The following is a 12246-nucleotide window of genomic DNA, read 5'->3' as shown; positions in this document are numbered from 1 at the left end:
AAATAACTTTAGTGCACGGAGATTTTCATTCAATTAAAAACGGAGACTTTTTACTTTATTAAAAAAAGAGATTAGATTAAATCCAAGTAGTTTGATATTTATATAAAATATTAAAACAATTTTATTAAATTTATTTCTCTAATTTTTAAAATCTCTCAAATTTGAAACAATTTTGAAACACGTGATATCGATGTGATAGTCTGATAGACCCTATCAAGAAGAAATTCAAACAGTTCTTTGCTTATGAGCGGATGCTGTTTCAAAAAGAATTAAAACATGTCTGGTTTTAAAAAGAAAGATTCTGGTTGTCAAGTAAGAAAGAATTCTGCTCAAAGAACTGCGAATGAGGAAAAGAACAAACGCACTCTTCAAGACTGTGGTATTACAGTTACAAAAAAAGGAGAAGATGAAAGTCCTACTGCTTCAAACTCTTTCCTGCCAAGTCAATCGATTCAAGTAGTAAATAGTTTTCCCCGTGAAAGGATATTTTCCCATTTGATTAATTCAATGTTATATAAATTTTTAACTTAATAATAGGTTGGAACTGAAAACGATGTCACTGACATTTCTGAAAGCTCGGGAGAGCCCCTATCAAAAATCGGAATGGTAGCTGTGAATGAAGAGAATATTTTGGTAAGTTCTACCTCTTTAAAAGAAATGATGTTAATAAACTTTTAAGCTAATAAAATAAGATTTTTCAAAATTTATTCTCAGGTGTTGCCAACAGAAGAACCCATCGCTACCATTCCTTCCAATGATCCTGCTTTGTGGGCAGCACATCTTTCCAAAGTGGAAAGAGATTCTGTGCTTCTACAGGGCTTCCTCGAAATCCTTCAGCTTTCCCGAAAGATTCTAATAAGAAGAAGGTTCCTGAATCAATTTTCTACGAAACTTCTCTCAACGGGGAGACCAGAAAGGTCTTCAGCCGCTCTTCGAATCAGTCTGCATTTTGCTGCGCATCTTCAACACCATCCCTGTTTCTGTTGCGGAAGGCGAGAGATCTTTTAGTAAGCTTGCTCTAGTTAAGACAGCTTTAAGGTTTACAATGAGCCAAGAACGACTCACGAATCTTCTGGTTATTTCCATTGAGCATGATCTTGCGAAAAAGTTGTGCTACGGTGAAGTGATTTCCAAATTCGCCATGAGTAAAGCTCGAAAGATCAATTTCCTCTGAAGTTGAAACAACAATAGCTGTTGTATTCTAGACAAATTTTTGCTCTTAACATCCAATAGTGTTTAATGATTGTCTTTGGTCTGTTTCTACCATGTTCTAGTGTCGACTTTATCATTTTATGTATGAGTGTAAAACCAAGTCAAAAGACCATTGCAATTATCTAGAAATAAACTGTTCAAATGTTCATTAATTAAAATTAAAAAATTCTATATTCTTTTATCCTCTTTGATTTGTTATCAAATGGCTTATTATATGTATTGAATTATGGATCATTAGATCAGCTTTCACTTTCAGTAGGGCGCTTGGGAAATTTTGACCCTAGGCGCCGCAAAGGCTCACGGCGGGCCTGATGATGGTATTTTTACCAAATCATATTAACAAATAAACAAAAATCCGTACAATAGTATAGTTCACTTTTTAAATTAATGTACTATAAAAAATCTGACAACAATTTTTAAATCAGTGTCAAAAACTGTATCCAGGCAACCCAAAGTTGTCTCTGATGAAAATTCTTTGTTGACATGTGTTATTTGTAACATAATTTATATTGGTTTATAACAACTTTTTTTGTTTTAAATTTTATATTCTTAAGTTTTAATTGTAAATTATATCTTCTAAAAAAGAACCATGTAACTACGAAACATGTCAAGATTAAAGAATGTTGTGTTCTCTTGAAAATATTAAATTTTTTTTGCTAACTATACGGTTGAATATATATATATATATACATATATATACATATATATATATATATATATATATATATATATATATATATATATATATATATATATATATATATATATATATATATATATATATATATATATATATATATGTATATATATATATATATATATATATATATATATATATATATATATATATATATATATATATATATATATATATATATATATATATATATATATGTATATATATATATATATTCAGTACATCCATACATATTTTTATTTTCATTTTTAAAACATATAATAAGGTTTAATCTTAAACTGTTTATTTTTGCTATAAAAATAAAAAAGAAATTAAAAATAGGAATGTATGTTTTATAAAATGTTGCAGAGAGAACTACGAAAGCTTTATTCAAAAAATAAAAGAAACTTCACCAGTCCGTTTTTAATAATTAGTTTTTAAGAATACATAAAGGAACTGTCCATTAATTACGTCAGCAATTTTCCGGCTATTTTAACCTCCCCCTTGTCAACAAGTTGTTAAACTTCCAGAGACCCCCCCCCAAAAAAAAAAAATTACGTCAACGTTAAATTTCCCCCCCCCCCCCTCCTCCTCCAAAAAAAAATTAAATGAAAAAAAAACAACCATATTTTGAATAAAATAATTTACAACTAAAACAAAAAAGATATTAAAAGTAAACTATTTAGAGAACCGTTTAAAATTACATGCTCTAAATTATATGCTCTCTTTGAAAAAAAAGTGAAGAAAAGTAAAACGAAAAGAAAAAATGTTAAACTTTTAACTTAAGAACATATTTTCAGTTTATAACTACAAAAACTTCTAAACAAAAAAAATAAAGATTAAAGGGTTCACAAAAGTGTATAAACTGTGATACAATGTGCCAATCCTCCTAATTTTAACTTTATACCTAGTTCAATTTTAAAGTAAAAGCCAATTATTTCTAATAGAGTTTAGTATAATAAAAAAGGCATTTAACAAATTGTATGAACCAAGGGTCGGCAACCTAATGAGACAGAAGAGCCAAAAGTTGCAATTTACAAAGTTTTATTCTGCTTTGCAAACAAATAAGATATATGTAAATACATGGTCTACATTATATTATTTAAATAATTAATCCAGAGTTCGGCAACCTGCGGCTTGCAAACCTCGAGTGGTTCTTTTGATGTCCCTCTTTAGCTCCATGCAAAATTATCAATGTAATATTGAATTAAAAATGTTGGTAACACTTTAAAAACAGAACTTTTAAAGAGGTATTAACATTTTCATTACAAATCTTTTTTTAAATCATCTACCGTACCTTTATTTCAATATTATATTCATATTTGTGCATGGAGCTAAAAAGCCGCAGGTTGCCGACCCCTGATATAAACGTTTAAATAATATAGAGCAGACCAAGTACTTACATAAATCTTTTCTGCTTGCATAACAGATTAACCAAAAAAAACTTTGAAAAAATAAAAGTGTTAGGAGTAAACATTTCGTGTGTGCTTATTTAGTTCTGTAGGTGAGAGTCGCCCGTTATGGACCATCCCCTTTTATGGACCACCGATGAAACAAATAAATGCGATTTTATTTTTAAATTTTGGACACGTAGCATTAAAGAGTGACTTCCGTTCAGTTAAATCGCATTTCAATGATGGCGGTCAGCAAGATTACTTCAAAAAGGTAAGTTAGTATTTTATTTGGTTATTTTTTTCTAAAAGTACACTCGCTTTTTTATGTGTGTCATTCTACAAATAAATGAACCAGGACAATGCTTCTATGCTAAATGGAAAGCTTTTTCATTTCATTTCTTACTAAATACAAGCGTGTTGCTCCAAATGACATCGTTTTGGTTTTATTTAGTAAAATTAGATGCCCATGTGGTTCTCCCAATATGGACCAACTGCTGTCCCTAAAATGGACCAGTGGTTCAAGATGGGAAACTGTAGTCCATATTGGGGAACATAAGTTCTTATTCTCTTGGATGTTATTATTTTATCATAGGCTATTAATAAATTAAATTATCTCAATCTTATGTTTTATTTTAATCTTTGATTATTATTAGTATTTGAAATTTGACTAGACTATAGCCAGACTATAGAATCTATAATAGATTATAATTATTTAATTATAGTAATTATAGATCTACTAAGTATTTACTATTACTATAATTGACCTATTAAATTTAAATTAGATAATTATATAATAATATAAGTTAAGATATAATTATAAGGCTAAGGGTCTAAAAATAATTAAGAATCATTATTAATATTATAGTATTATTATAGTTATAGGCTATAGGCCTAATGATTAAAATTAAATTAATAATAATAATAGCCTATTAATAATAATAAATAATGATAAATATTTATTAAGTATTATATTTGTAGTGGTAGATTGTAGTGGGTAAATTTAGACAATTTTATTTTTAAAATTTTGCCCTGTCCTACAATTTATTTCAATCTTTTTTTTTTAATCAGGGGCTGCTGGACTAATGATGATCTTCAACGTGCTAATGAGGCGTACAGAAATGGTGATATTGGCTTGAACAAATGTGCAGCCACATACGGCATCCCCAAAGCAACTCTAAAGAGGCATTTTGATAATGCTAACAAGTTTGCTAACGGCTTTAAAAAGCTAGGCAGAAGTACTATCATTCCTGCGGATGTTGAGCTAGAAATACACAACCTAGTTTTAAAATTGGACGCCATGTTTTTCGGAATGTCGAGAAAAGATATAATGACTCTGGCATTTAAAGTTGTAGAACACAAGGGTTTAAATCACCCATTCAATAAGGATAAAGGTCAAGCTGGGAAAAAGTGGTATTACAAATTTTTAACCAGGTTCCCTGACCTCTGTCTCCGCCAACCAGAAGCTACTTCCATGTCGCGAGCCAGCGGCTTCAACCTGGGGGATGTTGACAGGTTTTTTAACTTACTAGAAAATTTAATAAAAGATCATTGCCTCAAGGCCAATAACATTTACAATATTGATGAATCTGGTATTTCAACCGTGCAAAAGAAATGCCAGCGCGTGCTTGGCCTAAAAGGCAAAAAACAGATAGGTAGCATAGCCAGTGCAGAAAGGGGTGTTAACACAACAGTTGTCTGTTGCGTAAATGTTCGTGGAACACATTAAGTTCCACCAATGATTATATTTAAAAGAAAACGGGTTCCTGATGAACTGGGAGATGGTGCACCAGAAGGCAGCATTGTAACATGTTCTAATTCAGGATGGACAAATTCTGAACTTTTCGTACAGTGGATGAGAATGTTCATCAGTCATGTGAAGCCAACAAAAGATGATAAGGTTTTACTTATTTTAGATGGCCACAAATTCCATACTAAAAATCTTGAGGCCATTCAGCTTGCCATTGACAACAATGTCATAATATTGTCACTTCCACCTCACACAACACACAAACTGCAGCCTCTGGATAAAGCTTTTTTTAAGCCCCTTTAAGTCTACTACGACCAGGAGGTGGAAAAATGGCTGAGACTAAATCCAGGACGTTCAGTGAGTTCATATTAGGTGGCCAATCTTTTTCATCTGGCATATGCAAAGGCTGCTACCATGTCAACAGCAATTAATGGTTTTGTATCGTGTGGAATTTGGCCATGCTCACGAGATGTTTTTAAACCTCAGGATTATGCGCCATCATTCGCTTCTCAAGCAGGAGACCGCGAGACCATGCTATCTTCACCACCTACATCAGGGACATTACCAGCACAAGCCCAGGAAGTTTTGATACCAGCATTGGTATGTGTAACTAGACCAGCACAAGACCAGGAGGTTCAAACAACTTACCAACAGTTCAAAAAACTTACCAGGAAAGATTTCTTCTAAAGCATCAATTTTCTCATTACAGTAATCGGTCATACAAAAGGAAGGAGAAAGTTTCAAATTCATTTTTTTGAAAACACGCAAAGCTTCACAGATTGCTCGTTTTGTTTCGTTCTCAGTGATAAAACACCCAACTACTTGGTAGTCAACATTTGTTTTGACTACTAAAAAGAAAACAGGTAAAACATATCTGGTTGTTTTATATGTTGCATCTAATAATTGCATTTCGTTTTCATATCGGCGCACAAGTTTACATTGCCATTCTAATTGATAAACAAATAAAAGTGAGTTTTCAGAGTCATTTTTAGTAAACTTTAGGTCTTCATCTGTTTCATTACTATCTTCATTATTAATTTCATTTTGAATTATTTCCTCTAATGCATCACTCTTTTGAAAGTTGTTTTTAGGGCGAAAAAAAATATTTGCAGATGAATCATCTTTTTGCCATGTTTTTATTTTATCAAGAAGGCATTCCTGATCAATTAAAGAAAGTTGTAATTTTTTTCGTGCTGCAACCATATGCACCGAGTAATGTTGTTGCTTAGAAAAAATCGTCTATTATTTATATCAGGCATATCACTTTTATGGAAGAGGTCATTTCTTACAAAAAATTTTAATAGACACCTCATTTCTTGAACATTTTTGATTTCATTAGCATAACTTATATTTTTTTTAGATAACCTAGGATCTATTTCCTGTGAAATACCAGCAAACTAAATAAAAAAGAATAACAAATACATATTTTGTCATTTAGCTAAAAAACATCGCAATCCTAAACTTACTTATTTAGTTATTTTAATCCACCATAACACAACATAAATATATTAAAAAATAAAAATAACTTGCTTCTCCAACCGCATGGTTTCTATGTTCTGAAATGTCATCTACAATAAGCATAATTTTCTTCTCAGTCATACCAATATCACCTTTTACTTTTAACAAATTTCTTATTTTCAAGGAGGTTCTTCTCTTTTTCCATTCTGTGGGTTCTGTAAGCTTTTAATTAAGAGAGGATATATAAAAAAGATGTAATAAGTGGCTCTAAATATATAGCTCATTAGGTAACAGTTCTAAAAGTCATAGATTTTTTTAGAACTATTTACATGGATGTATAAATGCACAAATGAAATAGAATAAATATTACTTAAAAGTAATACTTGTTTCATGCTTACAGTAGTAAAAATTTCTATTAATTAGAGTAAATTGTTTAGAAATAACCTTATAATCTTTGAAATATATAATTTCCTTCATAGAAACTTGTGCTGGGCATTGGAATTTCTTTGTGTCTTGCACACTAAAATAACTTTTTTGACAAGAGTGTTCAGTTTTCTAAAATTATTCAAGCAATACTTTAGTAAGGTAAACATTTTTTATTAAAACTATAATTTGGAATTCTTGTTATAAACAATGGAGTTTACCTTTGCTTTTGTTTTATCCTTGTATGTTTTCTTTCTTGCATTATTGCGATCTGTTCCATGTGAACAATTCAAAACCTTCTGTGCTAAAACCATGAAAGGCACATCTGCATAAGATCCTTCATTTTCCCATAAAACTTTGTGATTTTCACTATGTATATCTAAATGTGACATGATCTGCTTTACACTGAAAGCATTTATACAAAAAATGAAATAATAAGCTAACCAAACTTCAATGAGAAACATTGGATTATACAGCTAACACTTTATAACTCAAACATTCACTTACAAATTCTAGTAAAGTAGAACCATTTTACAAAGAACCATATACAAAAAAATTGAAATAAAGTATGACAATACAATGACATTTAAATATTAACAATATTTATATGTTCAATATAGAGCAGTAGCTTATAGTATAACTTTTACTAACATGTATTGGAATATTATATTTTGAAGCCACTGTTTACATTTACATCAAATTTTTTACATTAAAGAAAGTAATTCAGGTTTATAGAAAATTTGAGAAAGATGTTTGAAGTCTGAGGTTGAAGTCTGGCGTCTGCCATGAACTATTTAATTTTTAAAAAACAAGCTGTTAAATTGGATTTAAAAAAAGTACAAAAATTCCTTACCTAAGGAGAAGCAAGAATAATAACTGCGAAATAATTTTAACTTAATTGTAATAAAGACATTAGTTTAAGGCTGAGAAAGTGTGACAATTTTTTTTTTCAATTTATAATGTATTTCATTTACCTTTCCAACTATTTTCACTGATTTTCAAAAGTTTGTATTAAATATTTTCTGACAATTCAAACATTTGCATATAAAGTTGATATTAAATAAGCCAAAAAAGGTTCAAACCTGTGTTACCAAATCCCTTGGGTAAAAACCAAGCTACAAAGCGAACAGTGTGTTCTAGTTCGTGTTGTTTTATGTAACACAAGGCATCATTTTCATCTTCGTAAAAAAATATATGGCGTTTTCTTTTAGCCAAAAAAATTCCTGTTATTAATATCTTCTAACTCTCAAATAGAAAATAAGTCAAACCTTAAGCTATTTTTAAATTAGAAATTCATGAAGTTGTTGCTTTGTAAAGCATAAAAATGTACAAGTTTTATTTTGTTGATTTAAATGGTTAAATTAAAAAAAGCATATAGTTTAAATTTCAATTTGATTTTTGTTAATTATTTAAATGGTTCAAGAATATGCTTATTTTTCAACAAACTCTGAGTTTGCATATGCTTATAAACGTTGTGATTGTATAAAAATAAAGTTTAGTGAATAATACAGAATATATTATTTAATATAAAAATAATATTAAATAATAATAATAAACCATTTAAAATATTGTTAAATAATACCAATAAACAGTATCAAATGACATTATACCAAACAATATAATGTATCGATTTAAATTTAATTATAAATCATGGTATATTAGTAAAATATATTGAAAATTAATATATTATATTATACAATAAGTAGTACCATGTGTAATACCATTATATCTTACCATGAAAATACTAATAGTAAATGAATTCAAAAATATAAGTAAGCAAATATTTAACAATAAACTAAGTATAAAGATACACAATAGCAACTTAAACTTTCTTTTTATTTTTTGTATATAAAACGAGTAGCAGCAGGATTAATATTTTAAGACCAGATTAGCAACGTCAATAACAAGAAAGTTAATTAATTTTTGTTTAATGATCTTCTTCCCTCAGTCAATGTCAATGAGACGTCTCGCTTTAACATTTTTTAATATTACTTTCCAATCTTACAATTATTTTAGCAAAAAAACTTACAAACTTACTTTTATTTTTACTTTAATGCATTTTTTTAAACTTTTGAAGCACGTGCGAAATAAACGACCAACAACAACATTAGATGAGTTAACATGGATCACGCAACATTAATTAATATAAGCATGACGTAACAACAAAGTTCGCATAATTTAAAGATATTTTAATTTCCTCATCGTGGGTCATCTTTCGCTAACCATCATTAAAATGCTTTCCGCTCGACTATGTTTAAAACTGTTTAAAATTAAGGATTTTAGAGCAAAAACAAAGTGGATAGCAGTTTGTATAAACATCCACTGTGTCCTTACTTAGAAAATATTCACCTATTAGGGTTATCTAAGAGTCTTACATGGTTGCTATGAGCGTTGCTAGGCGCTGAAATTTTACTTCCTTAAAATAAAGTGTCATTTTAGGTATTTATAACTTTTTTTTACCAAAACAAATCTCTTTTTTGAATTTTTTGATATTTAAACTATTTAAAAAGTATGTTTGTGAAAAATCGAAAATATGAAAATTATTTAGAGATGTACCACCTTATTAAAAGATGGATTAAAGTTTGAACTTTTAATGATAAGTTTTGTTAATAAAGAATCAAATATGCCACAAATGAGTTCTACTTGTCAGGTAGGTCTTTCTTAACTTAAATAATCTTATTTTTGAGCTAATTTAAAGTGCTCATATTATCAAGGGTCTGGATAGTTGAGGCCTTTCGCTACTTTTTTAAAACCATTTTTAAGTGACTGTTTTTTAAAAAAAAATTTCGGCTGCCCAAATATTGAAGTGGATCATGAGTAGTGATCACTAAAAATTGTTTATTTGCAAAAAATTTGATCCAGCATAATTATTTTTGAAAATATTTCATTTTTTGCTTAAGGTGCTAATTATACTCTAATTTATCCAATATTTAAAAATATCTTTAGTTAAACCTCCCACTTTTACGGTGCGGAAGAAAAGGCAACTATTATATTTTTAGATGCCCTTTTGAAAATTTAAAAAACTATTGTTTCTTTCATTTATTTTTTTAATTTAAAATATTTAGTTAGGGCAAAGAGCCCTAATAATGGCCGAGTCTTATTAAGAGCCAAATTTGGGTCCGCTTTTATTGCATTTATTTGTTTGGCGGAACATTTATCTAGTTGTTGATTATACTTTTCTGTTTCTTTAATATATTTATGTTTTAATCTAACTTTTATAAATGTTTTTTTCAGTCTTGATTTTAAGGAAATCTTTTTTTTCTCAAGGTTAATTTAAGTGAATATTTTATGCCGTAAAAAGTAATTTTCGGTTTTTTCATGCAACTTTGAGGCATATTTTAACGCAATATTCTTTCAGGTATGTCTTTTTGGTTTATTTTGATCTGTTGTGTACTTTAATATTATTATGTAAACTGTTTTGTTCGTCAATATACGATAGGCAGAAGCATCAATATAACCTAAACTCCCAGATTTCAAATAGGTCTCAATAATAGCCATTTATTTAACCAAATAAGAGCCACGGCTCCTATTTTAATATCAAATTATTACGTGGCTATTATTAGGACAATAGTTTAATTTATTGTGTATATAGTTTAAACACAAATTGTGTCACAATAAATTAGACTTATATGTCCTATTATAAAAGTTCTAATAACTTATATGTAATTGTATCCTTATTATAATTATACTTAGTGTTTATACCACGGCTGTTTCAGACGAGCTTTACGGCTTCTTGTTATTTTTAGAAAATATTCACGTAAGGGGTGTTACTAAAACCTTTATAACTTTTATAACATTAGAGATAAAGTTAACTAAAACAGATTTATTTTAAGCCAGTAAAGAAAATTGAATTTTCGCAAAATTACGAAAATGTCGTTAAAGGAGGATAAACTGTTAAATGACTAGTTTTTGAAAAATCATTCTATTAAATAAAACCAGATTTAAATTAAGGAATATTTAGCCTAAAAATTAAAAGCTTAAGCTTTTATAAAACTTTTTATTATGTGCACACAGTTCTAATAATATGTTGTGAGAATGTTAATAAATAAAGACTCGCCAACTTTAATTTTTTTTGCGTGTTTAAATATACAAATAAAATTTGAAATTGTTTTTATTCTTATAAAAACCTATTCTATAATCGGTTGGTCCATTGATAAGTTCTTTAAGTAGTATTTCTTTGTACACCCAGTTGATACGAGACTCATACCTCATTTTAAACCAGAAGAACGGTTGCTGGACGCAATAACTTGTGACAATAACTTTACACCAATTTATATGTTTGTAATTATACCAATAATATTTATTGACAAATGGATGAACAAGATATAATAGGATTAAACTTATCTGATGTTAGTTGATTACCCTCAAGAGAAAAAAACCGCCTAACTTTGTTTATTTTATAGTTCAAAATTTGTCTCGCTAAAAAAGTTGTTTTCATAAAATTCATGATACTCTTGTTTGGGTCGTAAGGTATTAAGGTCACGTGATTGTTTAAAAATGTAAACAAAAATTTACGCATAAAACAATAAAAATTTGTTGCTAAACCAGCCAGGTTTAATTACCATATTTTTTAACATAGCTGGAGGTACATAAAATAAAATTTTTGATTTTCATTTTTATAAAGAATTGAATTTTCAATAATTTGGTGCATATTACAAAAAAAATTTGATTTACATTGTAAAGTAGAATTAAAAATAGAAATGCATTAATAACTAACTTTTCTTACAAAAATACGCAATATGCACCAAAATTCAGATAGATTAGACATTTATTGATAAGTGCCACAAATTTCAACTGTCAAACATGTAGCTATGTCAGAATATCTTAGTTGGCCCAAGACAGGTTATCCGTAAAAATCATAGAAAACAGAAAAGTAATCCCAAATCTTTAGCAATATTTTAACAATATCTTATTTTAGTCCGTTTAATGGAAATATATATTTAACAAGGAAGGATAGTTCTTTTATATTTTTTTAATTTGAAGATGAAAGAATTTATAGGAAAAAAAAAACTATTATTTTAAAGTTAGTGAATTTTTATACTTTTTACGCGGAAATACTTTTCTTTTTTTAAAACACAAAAATTCTTGTGACGTCAAGCTCGCTTTTATATTGAATGAAACAGCCGTGATACATGGTAAAGTAAATACTGATTATAGTTAATATAAGGCTTATATTAACTATAATCAGTATTTACTTTAACTTGTATAAATACCAGTGTTTGGAAAGTTCCTTTTTAAAAGGATCTCGTTCCGTTCCCCGTTTATTTCGTAAAGTAAGACCTCGTTCCAATTCCTCGTTCCTTAATCAAAAAAAGAACTTGTTACGGGTTTTTCAA

General features: G+C 28.7%; 2 protein-coding genes across 2 annotated transcripts; one reads left to right on the top strand and one right to left on the bottom strand.

Moving 5' to 3' along the window:
- The first annotated feature begins 5017 nt into the window (after nt 1-5017).
- Nucleotides 5018-5332, top strand: LOC136086192 (uncharacterized). The gene has a single exon (XM_065808473.1). It carries the CDS (start codon nt 5018-5020, stop codon nt 5330-5332), a length of 315 nt encoding a protein of 104 aa, XP_065664545.1.
- A 352-nt stretch (nt 5333-5684) lies between these two features.
- On the bottom strand, nt 5685-7402 carry LOC136086524 (uncharacterized). The gene is made up of 3 exons (XM_065808792.1): nt 7132-7402; nt 6932-7042; nt 5685-6709 (listed from the first exon to the last, which is right to left on the bottom strand). Exons 1-3 carry the CDS (start codon nt 7372-7374, stop codon nt 6509-6511), a joined length of 555 nt encoding a protein of 184 aa, XP_065664864.1. The 5' UTR covers nt 7375-7402; the 3' UTR covers nt 5685-6508.
- Nucleotides 7403-12246: the final 4844 nt, after the last annotated feature.

This window comes from Hydra vulgaris, chromosome 10 (genome assembly GCF_038396675.1).
Source record: "Hydra vulgaris chromosome 10, alternate assembly HydraT2T_AEP".
Classification (NCBI taxonomy): domain Eukaryota; kingdom Metazoa; phylum Cnidaria; class Hydrozoa; order Anthoathecata; family Hydridae; genus Hydra; species Hydra vulgaris.
The sequence above is the reverse complement of the archived record's forward strand: the minus strand, read 5'-3'. Positions and strand labels throughout refer to the sequence as shown.

Bases quoted from the DNA above. Each gene is read 5' to 3' on its own strand.
- LOC136086192 (XM_065808473.1), top strand. From the start codon at position 5,018: ATGATTATATTTAAAAGAAAACGGGTTCCTGATGAACTGGGAGATGGT.
- LOC136086524 (XM_065808792.1), bottom strand. From the start codon at position 7,374: ATGTTTCTCATTGAAGTTTGGTTAGCTTATTATTTCATTTTTTGTATA. The intron at 7,043-7,131 runs GTAAACTCCATT...GAATAATTTTAG, and splicing joins AGGATAAAACAAAAGCAAAG to AAAACTGAACACTCTTGTCA. The intron at 6,710-6,931 runs GTTATTTCTAAA...CTTAATTAAAAG, and splicing joins TATATTTCAAAGATTATAAG to CTTACAGAACCCACAGAATG.